General features: G+C 34.1%; 1 protein-coding gene across 4 annotated transcripts in view; it reads left to right on the top strand.

Annotated features, from left to right (window-relative positions):
* Ptprc (protein tyrosine phosphatase receptor type C) overlaps positions 1-16,630 on the top strand; it is a 112,321-nt gene that overhangs the window by 51,681 nt on the left and 44,010 nt on the right. Inside the window, exons 3-10 of one of the 4 annotated variants that reach the window (XM_027945553.2) lie at positions 2,220-2,357; positions 4,631-4,774; positions 7,404-7,547; positions 8,320-8,382; positions 9,662-9,691; positions 11,376-11,591; positions 12,861-12,983; positions 13,961-14,098. In XM_027945553.2, the coding sequence (XP_027801354.2) occupies positions 2,220-2,357; positions 4,631-4,774; positions 7,404-7,547; positions 8,320-8,382; positions 9,662-9,691; positions 11,376-11,591; positions 12,861-12,983; positions 13,961-14,098 (996 nt within the window). The remainder of the gene's footprint in view (positions 1-2,219; positions 2,358-4,630; positions 4,775-7,403; positions 7,548-8,319; positions 8,383-9,661; positions 9,692-11,375; positions 11,592-12,860; positions 12,984-13,960; positions 14,099-16,630) is intronic. The other 3 variants (XM_027945554.2, XM_027945555.2, XM_027945556.2) reach the window with 3 other exon arrangements.

Raw genomic sequence — 16,630 nt, 5'->3', positions numbered from 1 at the left:
AATAATCTCACCAAAGAGATGGTTTGGAGACAAAGTGGAAATGGCAACTGAAGCATATTTCCTAATCTTAACTTTCTATTTGTGAAACTAGAGCTTAAGTGTGTGCAAGGATATGGAGACTTCTATATGGGAGAACAGTTCTCTGAACACCAAGCTTCATATACCAGGAGTGAATTTGCTTTGTTAGAAGTAAAGTGTTTAGAAATGCCACTCTTTGGGGCTGGGTTGTGGCTCAGTGGTAGAGTGCTCACCTAGCACGTGTGAAGCCCTGGGCTGGATCCTCAGCACCACATAAAAATAAGTAAATAAAATAAAGGTATTGTGTCCAACTACAACTAAAAATTAAATATTAAAAAAAAAAGAAATGCCACTCTTCAAAATAGCATAGCATTGTTTGCTATATTGGGTGTTTGGATTGATTCTCCTTCTAAAGTTTCCTTGTAATTCAAATCTAACAAAAGAGTGGGAGTGGATGCTAAAGAGAGCTTGTTGCAACATTTCTCTCAGAGCAAAAGGGATCATTGGAATCCTGCCAACACCAAAAGTTGATCTAACCTAAAAATAACACATGAATAGTTGCCATGTCTGTAATTTGAGCAAACATTGGTGAATAGAATATTAAGCTCAGTCCTTCCTCCCTCCCTTGCTCTCCTCTCCTCTTCACTTCTCTTTTCTTTTCCCTTACCTTCCCTCCCTTTTATTCAATGAATAGTAGATAGGAAAATACTATGGTTAGGCTTTCAATTTGACCCCAAAGACTGGAAATAGCTACTGGCTCATTGTTTCATTGGTTATGTTGGCAAATAATTATGAGTGAAAGTTTGTTACTAAATGGATTGAATTGTGAGTTACCTGGTTATATAATTCTAGATAGTGAATATTATCATTGGAAAATAACTCATGTAACAAGTGCACTAGGACTTTGGATTTCTGTAATCACAGAATAATTCTGTGATATTTCCCATGCATTTGCAGTTCGGTATGATTCAGATTGGTTTTATCCATATTTAGTGAAAATTTACTTTCGGCATTAATGGATGAAACTAGGGTTTCTTCCTGTCATTCCTATTTATATTTTCTTAATTTTCTAATCAGAAATATCTCAATTTTAGTTCTTTTTCTCATCTCCCCACTTCTTTTATAGTTTTCCCAATCTTTCCATCTTCCCATATTTATGCCGTTTTCTTTCACCTAACCTTTGAACTGAATTAATTTCAGTAATTGTGTAATATTTTAGTTTTGATTGATTGAATATTTGAAAATGTATAATTTGCTATTCAAAGAAATTAATACATGTTAAACAGAAAAATTAGAAAACATTAATTTATAGAATTCCAGAAATCACATGTAAGTTTAAAAATAAACAATTTGGCATATTTCCCTATTCTTTCATAAAGAAATAGATTTGTTCATTCAAAAACCACAGGCAAATTTAAAGGCCTTGCATATGCACTGCTAATTTACCCTGAAGAAAATTGTTCCCAAGTGCACATACATATCAATTGTGCAGGTACTTATTTCACTACTACTTGGTCACTTTTCTCCTCTTTTTAAAGTAAATTTGAACTGTGGAAAATATTACTTCTGTACCTTAAATTGTGTTTCTTTTGTTATCATCATAAAGTTGAAGACATGTTGACATTTTCATAAGTATAGGTCATTTGTATACCTATTTGTGAATTTTGTTTTGTTTTTCTTTACCCACACTTTTTTTTTTGCTTTGGTTACATTTTATTTATTTTTAAAAAAGAATCTGTGTGTATCTAGAATTTTTGTATTTTCTTTTTTCCTCTTGGAATCTTGTCTCTCCTGATAACCTTTTTCTGACTTTATCTTTCTCCTTCATTTTCTTCATCTAAAAGTTTTTTAAAAATTTCCTTTAAGCATCTTTAGCCATTGTTCTCCATCCTTCTGAATCCAAATGCTTTGAAAAACCCAGAAATTTAATTGGAAGGTAGCAAAGGAAAGATGTTTTAAGACCATTTTCCCCACTTCTATCTCTTGCTACTATTTTGTAGCTTGGTTTATTATCTAAGTCTGCATATTGTATTTCCGCATGCACTTGTATTTGCGCCCACAACATGTCTATGACACACATGTGTAGTGGGCGTGTCATACACATTATAATGGACTAGAGAGTTGATATACTCAGGTGAATTTGTGTTTCAGGATGATTCACGTATTTATTTATTCTTTTTTTCCATCTCCCATTAATATAGAAGGACTGAACATCACAGAAATTTCCAGTGTTCTGCCTCCAACTAGCCCCTTACTGACTTCCACCACTATCCCCTCACTCGCAAGCATCTCTGAAAGAGAAAATGACTCATCAGAGACCACATCTTCTCCTAGTCCAGGTGATCCTTCAACCAAGTCTCCCTGGATCCTTTGGATGATGCTAATGTTTTTGCTATGACAGGTTGACATAAAAATGTTCATAACTGAAATATATTAGGAAAACCTTATCTGTTTAAAAATATTCTAAAGTGATCAAACAGCTTTTCTTTATGTGTGCAGTTTCTAAGGATGTATTTTATTCAAGTGCATAAAGTGTGGGAAATATTAAGTGTCTATAAAATGTTGATTGATAATGTCATGCATATGTGCCATTAGGAAGAGGTAAAGGGAAGGAGGAAAGTCCCTAAGTAAAATCAGGAGGGGAAAGTTTTTCCAGTGTCCTCCATCTCCACATTCAGCATCATTCTCTCCACTCCCTCAGGTTTTCTGCAGCCCAGGACACATTGGAACTCCTTATCAGAGCTAAAGTAGAATCTTCCCACTCCTTTGTTCCATTCCATGTTCATATCATCAGAAAATTATTGAACATAGACAATTTATTTTTAAAAATTTACTCTGAGGATTGTTACCTCAGTTTTTTTATGTGGGTTTCTCCCAAAGATATTTGCATTATTTAAAATTTATTTTAATTAACCCGAGTTGTAAGACCTGACAGTGTAATTTAAGGCAAAATATCATAGCAAAATATCAGATTGATGTGAGAAGTACTTTTGCTCCTTAGAACATTCACATATCAATGATTCCAGCTCACTTGATGGTAAATATTAAGTCTGCTAGTGTATTCAGTACATAAGTCTACCAACAGGACAGTTGCCCATGTATTTCTGAAACAATGTGCTAGATGTCATTTTCTTAAGCATACTGGTTTGTAGACATAATCTGATAAGAGACGAAGCTATGTGACTGCTTAGTAATAATGCCATTTATCTTAATTTGTGAAACAATATAACACAGTCACAGAAACATTATTTAGAGTATGTTGCAGTGTTTTGAGTACAAATACTGATGAAATATATTAATAAGTCATTAAATAAACGGATAATGTCTTCTTCAGCAATTACTGGCTGATATTTAATCTTTTCCTCCTGCCACCAATAGCAGAGAGGTGGCTAGAACCTATTGAGACATCTGAACTCATTGCCTGATGTTTCTACAAAAGCAATGTAAGGATGGAGTTGCTGATGCTAGGTGGAATATTTCATTCTAAGTTGTTATTTTGAGCCATGGCACAGAGTGTCTGCCATATTAAAGGTTCCATGTTTCACTTCACATACACACTAAAAGTCATACATTTGAGACATTTCTGACTCTTTATTCCCACTTAGTATCTTTTTTACCTGAACAAAGTACAGTCATAGATTTTCAGAGAGAGCATATGAGAAAAAAGGTTTAAAATTGAAATAATTGGAAACAAGGATACATAATCTTAAAATACTAATTTATTTTGGCAGTATTAATTTGATGGCAAATTTTGCTTGGAAAAGTGTCTTCTGCTTTCTAATAAAAGGACACATTTTATTATATAGAAAACAAACTTGCCATTGGGTGATATTTCAGTTATCTACAACAAATTCTATATACACTATTTGATTTATGATTATGATTGATTTTATATTTTAGAATGCAGCCTATTTTTTCTTGCTCACTGATAAACTCAAGGAAAAATGCTTTAGTTCACTCTTCTAATGATATAATATGCACCATTCAAAATAGTTGCAACTATGGTTACCTGAGTGTGTATGTGCACATGTGTATATAAGCAAACACTTGTTTAACTGGTTCTACACTTCTCCTAGCAATAAATATTATCAATCTGTCAAAACTGTCAATATGGTAGTTAAAAATACTTGATGTTGATTTACATTTGTTATAATGATGAGCATTTCCCCCATACTTTTTGGATATTGTACATATTACTCAGATGCCTACTACATGGCTTGTCCATTTTTTCTATTTCTTCTTTGTGATTCTTAAGAGACATTATTTTATTGGAGGAGCCCACTCTTATTCTGCCCACAAGGAAATGTTCCAGCATTCAGATTGTAGTTGAAGGAGAATTTGAAATGATCATAGAAAGTTGAAAGTCACATAAGCAATCTGGAAACGTGAATCCTCTAAGGCTTCTTCTAGCTAAAGGAGCCCCCAGGAATCTGGGGACTAGGAACACAGGTGCCATCTTCCTGCTTCAAAATTGGCAGGCCCATTTTAATAGATTGGGTCACTTCACAGTTTGGTAACTGTAATGGCAACTTGCTCCTTTTTAGTCTCTTAGTGTTTGGATTTTCTCCTGCAGTGGAGAAGACTGATGGAATGATCTCATTTTCTTGCCTAGGTGATCCAGTCTCACAGACGACTGCCCCACCCACGCACACCGACTCGCAGGCGCCCTCTTCTGGAGGAACTGACCCTCAGACACTCAGCAGCAGGGCTGTGCTTACCACACTCATGACTACTCTGAGCAGGCCTGATCCTTCAGGTTTGCGGGTCTTTTAGACTTGTACAAATATGAGGAGAACACGACAACTTCCTGTATTAAAGAAGGGTGTGAAAAAATCCAGCCACTTGTTCAACGTATAGCACTTGCTTGTTGATTTAGTTGGAATTTCGTAATTACCCTTAGGATATGAAACCACATAACAAAGGACATTCTAACAGATATGAAATAATAAATAATGCAGATTGAGGCTACAGCAAAACGGGTTGGGAAGAGCCAGTTATTCATGATATACTGTGTTTCTTTCTATTTTAGGCAGTTATTGTACAGTGAAACCTTGTTGCTAGTAATGAAGAATAATGAGTCTTTAAAACCTCAAATTCACAAACAATCATGAAGAACAGGTGATTGCTTGTTATTGATGAAAGGCACTAAAGAATGAAACTATTATTTAAAAATTGAAAAAAAAAAAAGAAATACCTGCTTGTATTTTTCGACCAATTGTCCAGATTCTTTCATATTAAGCATCTTTGTATTCATAACAACACAAAGTATTCTTGCCCTATATTTCCAAAAGTAGTGTCTAAATCCTATCATGGTACCATTTTTTTCCCCACAGATAAAACAATCATGTCCCTTCTCAGGTCATAAGTCCACACATTCACATATGTAAATTGAGTGGCCTGAGTACTTGGATGTTAAAGAAATAACATCCAAGTACACCTGGTAGTAGAGTAGTGCTTCCTGGTACAATTCAAACATGGAAGTTAAGCACATAAACAACGTAATTATTTATTTTGAAGGATTAATGTTGTCTTCTTGGCATGAAAATATTACAAGAAACCTACACATGTTAAAAAACTAGAAGAACTGTTCCTGCCTCCAGCCACATTCCACTTATGCCAGCTGCCAAGGGAACCACAGTAGACTATTTGGTGCTTTTAGTAAATTCATAGACTCAGAAGTTGTAGAGGGGAAGAAATCGTAAAGTAACCAAAGAAAACTGACCCCTGGAGACTGGTTGTCACACAAACTCGTCTACTCTGCCTTCATCAAAGAATCCTTCTTCTCACGGTGGCTAATTCCACTAATTAAAGATCTATTTTGAGGAATCAACCCGGTTAACTTGTAAATGCCATTCCTAAACTGTGGCTGAGATTACCTACCTAAGGAGGGAAATGTGGCTTCCAAATGAGGAGGTAAAGCAGGCAATCTGGAGAAGTTGAAAACAAGGGGACCTGAGGACCGCATGGGGACAGGGGTTGCATGGGAGTAAAGAAGAGGCAAGTGAGAGAAGAGCAGGAAGGAAGGTGGAAGAAGGCTAGAGACAAACCTGGCTGCTTTCAAACTTTGCAGTCTGCCAGTTCTAAGTCTAAATGAATTTTAAAAGTATAAATAAATAAACTTTCCTACTCCTCTGCAGCCCTTTTTGGGATCCAGAACTGATGAATTGATGTTTATTCGTTCTCTTTGGTGGCTTTAGTTAAATGTGGGTGTTTTGTAGGTTTTGAAGACTCAACTAAGAACTTAAACTCAATTAGGAGGGAGATGTATTTCCAATTCCAAAAGAAGGAATGTGTTAAATTAGGGGCTGCAATCCATTAGCAATTGGAAGATGTCTGCATATGCACATTAAAGCCATTTGCAGAACGTGCATATGTGTATATTCAGCCGAAATGCAGAGTCTCACTGCAAAGGGGCAAAATTTCATATCATTGAACTGATGACCCCAGGTATCCTCACTGAGATAACCAAACAAGCTCTGGAATAGGGGATAGCTCATGTTTCTTTTTTGCTTTTCCCATGATGACTACCATAGCACTAGTCACATTGCAGTTCAGGATGTGATGTCTCGGGGAAGATTATAATGTACATTAAGCGCTTTGAAGCCTGACAAGGAAAAATCTTAACTGAGCACAATGTGAATCTTCTATAACACTAGATTCTATACTTATTATCTCATCAATTATTAGAAAATAAGGGAATTATTTCAGTATAATGTACCAATACTGTGTATTGGGTCCAAACCAATTTGATATTTTTCTGGTAAGGGAATTTACCCAGTGAAAGTAGAAGTATAACCTTCAGCCAGAAAGAACTCTGAGCTCAGCTACTGAATAGGCAGGAGCCCATTGTTTCTATTTTAAGAAAATTAAAACTGAGCACCTGCACACAGAGATCCTTCCCTAGAGAGGTGCACTCATGCAAGGTTCTCAGCAGGTGCCAGGCCCCACTTCCTCCTGTGTCAACCTTAACACAGTCTTTTATATGCAGAGTTTCATTTTAGTCTTCATGTTATCTGCATCACCAAGATAGCATCCCTCTCTGCTGCTCTAATATATTTTCAATATTGCCTAAAGCAACTCTCAGCTAAAAAGCTTGGTCTCCCTGTGCTGTCCAAGCTACTTCCTGGGACTCCAAATATTTTTTAATTTGTAGTCTGATTACAAAGCTGCATAGGTTTCCAGTTGTCTGCCCCTAAGATTCATGTTTCCCACAAGCCCACATGCTTTTAGCACAGTTTTGCAGAATGCATATATTGTGATACAGCAGTTATGCCTGATGCTCCTGCTCTGCCTTAGCTTCAGTAATCATATTTATGTGGGTTGTCTAACTACTGCCCTTGCGTGATAGGATCAAGTGACAGTGCTGATGGCCCTTCTGATTGCAGGTGTCCCCGATGGGAGGAGACTAATCAGCACCATTCCTGCAGACACAGCCTTCACTCCAGCAGTCACCCGCACACCTGCATACAACAGCTCTGCTGTCTTACCTGCACACACCACCAACATCAGCACCACAGAGAACTCCTCAGGTTTGCCTATGATGTTGCAGGTGCTTTAGGCTACGGATAATGAAATAGAAACTGGAATACATCTCTTGTATCACTCCAAATATTATTTGCAGGCTTCCTGATTTATAGAATTTTACATCTTGATACTAAATTAAGCACAAGAAACTTACCAGTAAGCTTTCTCTGGACATGTTTTTATTACTAATATTATAAAGGTTTGTGGTGAAAAAGAATAGATAACGAATGGGCTTTTATGTCATCTAGCCCTGGGATCAAATTCAGCTTCTTCATTTTTCTAGCTGATTTTTTGGACCAGTTGCTAGTATTTTCTGAATATTGATTCTCTCTTCTGTAAAAATGGATATAATAATACTCATTTCATGAGATTGATATGAAAAACTGAATGTGCAAAAAAGTCTGATATGCAATGGATATTACAAAAGGGTAACCAATCCCCTTAATATGGAAAATAAGGAGAGTTGTAATTGAAAGGAGAAAGAATCGTTTAAAGAGGATTACACATCAGATAAGAATAAAACTAGAAGATGCATAATTTGCTATCAACTTATATGATGTTTAGTTCAAATTACTTGAAATATTAATTATCTAAAAGGGTTTGTCATAGGAAATCTTTGGTTCATTTGATTATTTCAAAAATAAGCAAGTATTTGTTCAACAAGGATTCCTAGAGCAAACATTTGATCAGGACATTATCTTTGCTAAAGATTTTTCCACCTCACCCTTTAATAGGACAAACTCATTAACTTTTATTCTTTTGTTCATGTCCTTATAGGTTCTGGCAATACAACTCCAGGAGCCACTCCATTGAGCACTGCCCCTCCAACCACAACAAAAGGTGACAATCGTACTCTCAGTCATGCAGTTGTACTCTCACCACTACTGTGGATGTACTCACAGCCTGGTCTTCCTTCTCTTTTTCCTGGGGCTGCTTTCTTTGAGATGTTCAACTTAGCATTCCACTCCTGAGAACCATGGGATAGCAGTTTAGTCCTGTATCCATTTGGCAGTGCAAGAACTGATGAGATCAGCATATAATCTTACAGTAATAGCTACCATACTGCAGTAATGCTCCCCACAAATTGTATGCTTTATGAAAACATATGAGAAATAACCATATCTATTAGAAATTCTTTCTCTAAGAGTGGGTTTAGGTATTAGTGTGGAAATGAATAATGCTGTCAATGGAGCTCTCCTTTCTAAGTGTTGGATAGGTAGTAGAGGATGGGTGGCAGATTTGGTCAAGCAACTTGCAGGCATGGAGGTCAGTGGTAAGGCTTCTGGGGAATGCCCACAGCAATGGTGACATCTGGATTGGCAAAAGCAGAGTCTGCAAGTCTACCATTCTCCCCCAAATTCTTCCAACTCTGAGAGAAGACCAGCAGAGATCTCTTACCATCCATGTATTGCATTTCTTCCCAACTCTTCAGTCAAATCATATGCTCACACAATATACTACTCAATTTGTTGAAAGATAAATTTATTGTTCTCTTTGCAAAACCTTTTTTTTAAAAAAAGGAGCTTACAGAAGTTAAACTAAATAAAAACACAGTCTTTAAGTATAATATGATTTTTAAAATCAAAGAATAAACTTCTCTCAATAAGCATTATAGCCATGAAAGTTAAGGTTTAGATTAGCAAAGGGGAAGAGGACCTTTAAAATATTTTTGGCAGTGTGATTATTTGACCATGTCATCATAATGCATTCAGATGTGTACCAAAGAGTCTTGATATTTTTAAAAATACTTTTAGGTATAGATGGACACAATGCCTTCATTTTATTTACTTATTTTCATGTGTGGAGGATAGAACCCGGTGCTCACTCATGCTAAGCAAGTGTTCCACTGCTGAGTCAGCCTTTAATATTGTTTTTGTTGCAATTGTGTTTGGTGAATATTTTATAGAACTAGCTCATTACTTTCTAACATTTGGGGTTTGATATCAGAACATGGTACTAGGCACACTCTCCATTGTATTAACCTAACTAGATAGACTTTATAGTTCATGAAGTTAAAAAAACAAAAATATGAACTACCTTCCCCCCAAATGACTAGAGAAGCTAAAAAAATTAAATTAAAAAAATTAATAATATCTTTTGCTTTCCTTTTTTATTACAGCTGCTACTACAACTGAACTACCACCATGTGGTAAGTTTGTTTATTTAGAGGTAACCTACATCAGTGTGGAATAGCACTTTAATTATTTTCTTCTTCATTCCAAGATTTCAAGAAGAACCCCCGGCTCTAATTTCACATGAATTGACTAGCCCCAGATCTTGAGAGCCAGGATTCCTCAGGGGCAAGATGGTTAGATTTCACATTCAGCCCTGGTTTTGAGATCCAGGATTGTAAAGTTGATAGACAACTTTGATGAAGCCTCTTAATTATAGTTAGTTATTTGTAAAGTGGAATGATAGCAAGTTAACTTTGAAATGGGGCAAAGATAATAATATGTGATTAATACTTTCAAAACATATTAAGAAGGAAAGAAGAAAAACAAGTCCATTTCTGATCCCCTCATCTCTGCCTTGCCAGGCCAGGGGATAGCTCAGTACACACATATGGAAACAGTATGTCCATTCTTCTCTCATTTTCTTCCTCTTGTCCCAGCAGAAGCAAAGTCGTCACAGTCAGGTTCATCCTTACATTTATTTCTAAATCTCACCACTGAAGCCACTACCTTCAGTAGCTTTCTATAGGCTGATCTTTATACTAAGTGTATACATTTGTTTCATGCATTTGTTTAGGTAATGCAACCTTTTATGTTCAGGTTTCTGTGCAACTCTACCCTGGTATCATCCTCTACTTACACTCTTCTCTTCAGTAAGACAAAACTACTTTTGCAAACACACATGCTCCTGCCTTTGTGTCTCCTTCCTGCTCTTTCTCTATACATCCAGTCCCGCTCCATCCATATTCTCTGGCCCCTGTATTTGGTATTCTATCTTCCATTCATATTTTAAAACAAACAGAGTCATCTTTTCTGGAAATCCTCCACTATCCCTCCAATATGAACAGTTGTCTCTCTCTTTGCTCACAGATTATTCTTGCATAATCTTATTACAGACCTTTGCTTATCTCCTGTAATTAAATCTGTGTTTATCTTCACATTCAACTCTACATTTCTAAAAGTTGATTATGTCTGACTTGCTTTTGTATTTGTAGAGTTTGTGACAGTATTCTAAGCATAACAAGGTCTTAAGAATTTTTGTGAAATAAAAATGAGTGAATAGATTGATATTGTTAAAAAGATAGTTTTTACCAGTCAATAGGAATTGTTGACATTAAATTAAATAAAAGTGTTTAGGAGGTGTTTGTTATTATAAAAAAAATTCAGTTAAGGATTGAATGAGGGCCTATGGTCTATAAATAATTAACATTCCACATATTTGGAGAAACAGATAATTTATAACCACATTTTAGAAAACAAGGGAAATTATAAATTAGAGGAAATTTGTCAGATTTGTGCCTCAATTCAATAAGTAATTATTGAGCTTTTACTAATGACAGATATTATATATTGACCTGAATTTATGTCAATGTTCAAAATAAACTAGTTATGGTTTTCATGGAATTAATAGCCCCAATAGGAAGATAGAGATTAACACAATAACCATCCAAATATAAATTTATAAGTCCTTGAAAAATAAAGTAAAGGGAATTATTAAAGAGTGGTGTGGAGGACCCTGATGTATTTCTTCTGTTTTTTTAATGTTTGTGGGGATATTTTGTTAGTAATTTGACATTTTTAAAAATAAATATTAAGGAATTTGTATTTAATGTAGTTTTATTTATTTTATAAATGATAATGCATACTTTTATTTTCTTTCAGAGGAAATATTCAAGAACATCTCTGTGAATTATAGATATGACAAAAATAATAAATCATTTACAGCAGAGCTGAATGTTACAGATGATGTGTTGTGTGACCTTAAAGATTGTAAATCAAAGTTGCAAGGTCTACGGGGATGTCACAATGATATTTTTAATCTATCACATACTTCATGTACTACTCCTTTTAAAGTGATAAAATTAGATGTACCACCAGGTAAATATCAATTTATTTCTATTTGTATATTTATAAACACAGCATAGTTCGCATGTGTGTTCTAGTGGTCCCAGGAACTAGTCTGATGAGAGAACAGGGCTGAGGGAATTCAAGTAGACAGTGAATGAATTGTATGTTCCCCTAATCCAGGAAAAATGATGAAGTCATACAAGCCTTCTCTTCATGTCCTGGACCACCTCTTCTACTTCTTTTACAAAGAGGTCATGTAACTTAAATATGATTTATTCCACTGCCTGATTTTATACGTTTTCTCTTCTCTTATTTAATTCAAGTTATTATATATGTTTATATTGTATATGCACATATATTTTATACATATTTAAGTTAAGGATTTGATGTGTATGGAAAGAACCAAAATAATTTCACAGTAGAGTTTCATTATGTTAGGACATCAAGCTGATTTTGTGAACTACACCACTGCTGGGAAAGAGAAATGACCTCAGGTGTCAAGCAGACTCCAGTGAAGTATTTCTTAGCACAATACATATGGAAGAGTGATTGAAAGCCCAGACAGTTACCTAAAAATTCTCATGTCATTTAGTAAAGTGAAGATTATTGAGCAATTTATTAACATTTGAATATGTTATAATCTGATGTTTTTAAAAAATCCACTTAATTCATTCGTTTTCCCCAAACTACTGAAATAAAAAAATCAGTTGAATGCAGAAAATGACAATATTTAAAAATGCCTTCCTCAAGATGGAAAACTTCAATATTTTGTGCAATAATAGTCCTAGTAAAAGTCAAAGAGTTCACAGAAAAATGAACATACAAATAAGAAAGCAAATGTAATATTTTAAAATATGCAAAACTGCAATTTTATCTCGACATTTTCAAGCTTTATTTTTAAACACAGCATAAATTCTAAATAAAACCCTACTGAAGTGTATGGTGTTCAAAAAATAATAAATACTATTTTTCATAAAGAATGATAAAAGTTTGAAGTGATAGATATAACTACCCTTACATTATCATTACACAACACATACACGTATCAAAGCATCACATTGTACATCACAAATTAGTACAATTATGTGTTAATTAAAAATAAAGGAAAAAAAATAATAATAATAATAATAAACAACTAAATAATCAGGAAGCACCAAACCGTGAAGGTCATCAGGCTTTTTCAAAAGCCATACATATGCTTATCAAATATTGACATGAATATAATTTTAGAGACTTTAGTTGGGAAATAATACTGATTGTGAAGTGTTAATCAGGTCTATTTTTGTATCTTCTTGGTAGATCTTGAAATGTTTAAGTTATATGATTGTACACCAGAAGAAGCAGCAAATACTTCGATTTGTTTAAAATGGAGAGGAAAACATGCTTGTGGTGAAGAGAAATTTAGATACGAATATCAATGTGGTAAGACTATAACATTGATCAGATAATTTTTTTAATGCTACAAAGTTTTTCTAGATACTGGTTAATTCTTTTTCTCCCCCTCTCCTGCCTATCTGTTGCCTTTTATTTATTTATTTACTTATTTACTTGGTTTATGAGATGTTTGAAGTCAAACAACTGTATTATTTATACTGCTCAATTTCACAAAATGGAGACTCACCCTGTAAGATCCAAACTGACAAACTAAAAGTTTATTAATTTAAATATTTTTTCTTGGCAGTTGCTATATACAAGGCATTGTTGACAAGATTATACCCTGATAGAAAGGAAAAACTGATAGGGGATTGTAAGATTCAAGAGTTTACTGTGTCAAATTCCATCAAGAAAGTTCACACAGAAGGTCAAGAATACTTAATGATAATAATAGTTGTTATTATTATTGGAAAATAATTATAATGGCAAAACAGCAACTGCTTCTAGGCCCTTGGCATAAAGACCCCTGGCATAAAGACCCCTGGCAAGCCATATTTGGTAAGACGGACAGATATGCACACACACACACACACACACACACATGTGCACACAGAGGATGGAATGCAGCATCTGCTGTCATCATCATGTTAAGGGAAAGGTGCCTGCCACAGTGTAAGCAGTGTGAGCACAGCCAGAGCAAACGTGTGACAGATGGACAATTAAAAAACCGTCTGTCCAGGCAAAGGCTAACTAAGGTGCAATCTCAGTTCTGAACAGAGAATGCTGAGGCAAGGCCTCCTTCCATCATTAAATGAGGGATACTCTCAAATAAAGTTACTCTTGCTAAGTATTTCCTTAAAAATTGAGTGTAGAAAAACCATTTTCAGGACCTTTGACTTACTATTTCAATCATTTGCATTGGTTTCCTAGCTAATTAATATATTATAGTACCATAAATATGGATTAAAAAAGAAAGTTAGATGTGATATATTTATGTACTCATATGCAATAATTATTTCTTTCAGGTAATTTGACATCTTCTGAGAAAGAAGCAAAATTTGTAGACCTTTCTCCGAAAAAAAACTATAGTTGTATATCAAAAGTGTTCTATAATGGCCAATCATATACTAATGACAGTAGATTTATTGAAACAGATTTTGGAAGTGAGTATGTTACTTACATTTATATGTAAAATTGCTTTCCCTTTTATATTCTTATACAGAAAATATGGAATTTTAGAGAACAAATTTTTATCAATTTTTAAAGTTGAACTTGAAAATAAATTACACAAGGCCCTAACTTCTGTCAGTTTATTTACTTGTTTATTTTTTCTGTTTAAAGCTGTAATAAGATCATATTGGAAACAGAACTGAAATAAGTAAAATGTTTTGTTTTCTCACTTGTCATTTCATTTTCCCTTCTTTTAATAGCACAATTCTCTGTTTTGTATATTTCTGTACCATCTGCCCCTCTGTCAAAGCCTGCCTCTATGACAGAAGTAAAATGAGCAAAGAAACTCACAAAGCACAGTAGTATATCTAAGTATCGATTGCAAAACAGTTATTATTGTTATCAAAGAACTGGCAATATAAGTCATAAGAAGATAATAATTCTTAATTAACAACTGAAGCGTGAGATTATGAAAATTAATAGCATTTAGGAGAATGGGTGAAAAAGTGTTAAAATTTACACATTTATTTAGAACTATAAAGAGTCCAATTAAATTCAGAATTTTCTAGGAAAATGCATTTATTATTTGTCTGACAATTTATGAGTAACCACCATAAGGAAAGTAAAAGAGATGGGACTGCCAACAAGCAGTAGAAGAGAATTATGGAATGAAGAGTTCTATGTGTCACAGAAGGAAGGGTGATATGGAGCAGCAAGAGGAGGAGGGGGAGGAAGAGCAAAAGAGGAGAAGGAAGAGCAGAAAGAGGCAGAGAACACAAGTAGAAAACCACAGGGAAGATAAATGTCACAATAGATCAAAAGTTACAATAAAAAAATGAGTGCTTTGCACAGATACTCAGATTTGAGTAAAGACCAATTTGGGGGAAATTCTGTATCATTAAAAATGTTAAAGTGATTTTATTGGAATTTTTTAACTTTGGTATATGTTGAATGAAAGTCAATAAAAAGTGCCTATGAAACAAATGCAAAGATAACAAGGTTTAGAGTACATATTATTGAACAAGGGAACAAACAAAAATAGTAGGAATTCAGTAATAAGTGTGAGTCCTGGCTTTTGAAAAGAATAATGAAATAGCTAATGTCCAGCAGAACAATCCTTCCTCCATGAATTGAATAAAACAATAAGAGTAAAAAGTATCGTAGAAATTATTTTTTTTAATGTAAGAAATTCTGTAAGTTAGAAAACAACCTTGTATCCAATTTGAAAAGTTAGATAAAATGTATAATTTTCTAAAGGCTCTGATACATGAACATTTACTAGGAAGAATTAGGAAATTAGAATTAAAAACTATACCAACTTATCTCTCTACTCACCTGTTTTCTTATTGGTCTGTTTAAAAAAAGAAAGAAAAGAAATGGTTGCTTTATAGGGGATGAGTGTGTAGCTCAGTAGTATGTTTAGCATGTACATGTTTAGCATGTACAAAGTTCTATATTTAATTCACAACATCTGGAAAAATAAATAAAAATAAAAAGGTAGCTTTACCAGCAAGATCATCAAATATTCAAAAAACAGATAAATTTTATTCAAATACTCCACTGTATAGGGGAGGCATGGGAACGTCTCAACACCCTTTGATTATTCTTAGGATTTGGAATAGGCTTAGGATTAATGTAATGTGGGTATGAAACCTGGCCAGAGCTTAGACAACTGCAGGTCTGAATTTCCTTATTTCCTATGAAATTAGGAACTAAATAGTAAGTGGACAATTAGCAAAATGGATTAAAAATAATATGACATTGTTAAGAGTTATCCCAGTAATACAGAAATATATATATATATATATATATATATATATATATATATATATATATATATATAGAGAGAGAGAGAGAGAGAGAGAGAGAGAGATACACACACATACATATATGTTTGTACTTATAGAATATATATTATAGAATATATATTACAATAATATGTATGATGTTATATAATATGTAATATATAATATATTATATATATTCTATAAGTATATGTAAAATATATATATTTCTGTATTACTGATATATGTGTGTGTGTGTGTGTGTGTGTGTGTGTGTGTACATGGTTTGTGGTGAGTGTTCAACTTCATTCTTTTTGCATGTGACCATCTAGTTGCCCTATCTGGTTGCCCAATTGCTGAAATATGTTCTTTCTCCCATTGGATAGTCTTGCTATCTTTGTTAAAACTTTGGTGAACATAATGACAAGTGTATTTCTTGACTCTTAGTTCTATTCATTGGTTTATATATCTATCTTTATACCAGTACTAGACACTTACTATTGCTTTGTGATAAGTTTTTGAAACCAGAAAGTAGGAGTCATTCAAATTCATTCTTCTTCCCCAAGATTGTTTGGAATATATGGCAGCCCTTGAAATTCCAGATGAATTTTAGGATCAACTAACAGTTTTTACAAATGATCTTCCTGAAATTCTGACAAGGATTGTGCTGAATCTAGACCAATTTGGGCCATATGGATACATGACATGTTAATCTTCTAGTCCATAAACTGATGTAGAGTG

This window comes from Marmota flaviventris, chromosome 12 (assembly GCF_047511675.1).
Source record: "Marmota flaviventris isolate mMarFla1 chromosome 12, mMarFla1.hap1, whole genome shotgun sequence".
Lineage (NCBI taxonomy): Eukaryota > Metazoa > Chordata > Mammalia > Rodentia > Sciuridae > Marmota > Marmota flaviventris.
Note: the sequence above shows the minus strand (reverse complement) of the source record. Positions and strands in the feature narration are given on the sequence as shown.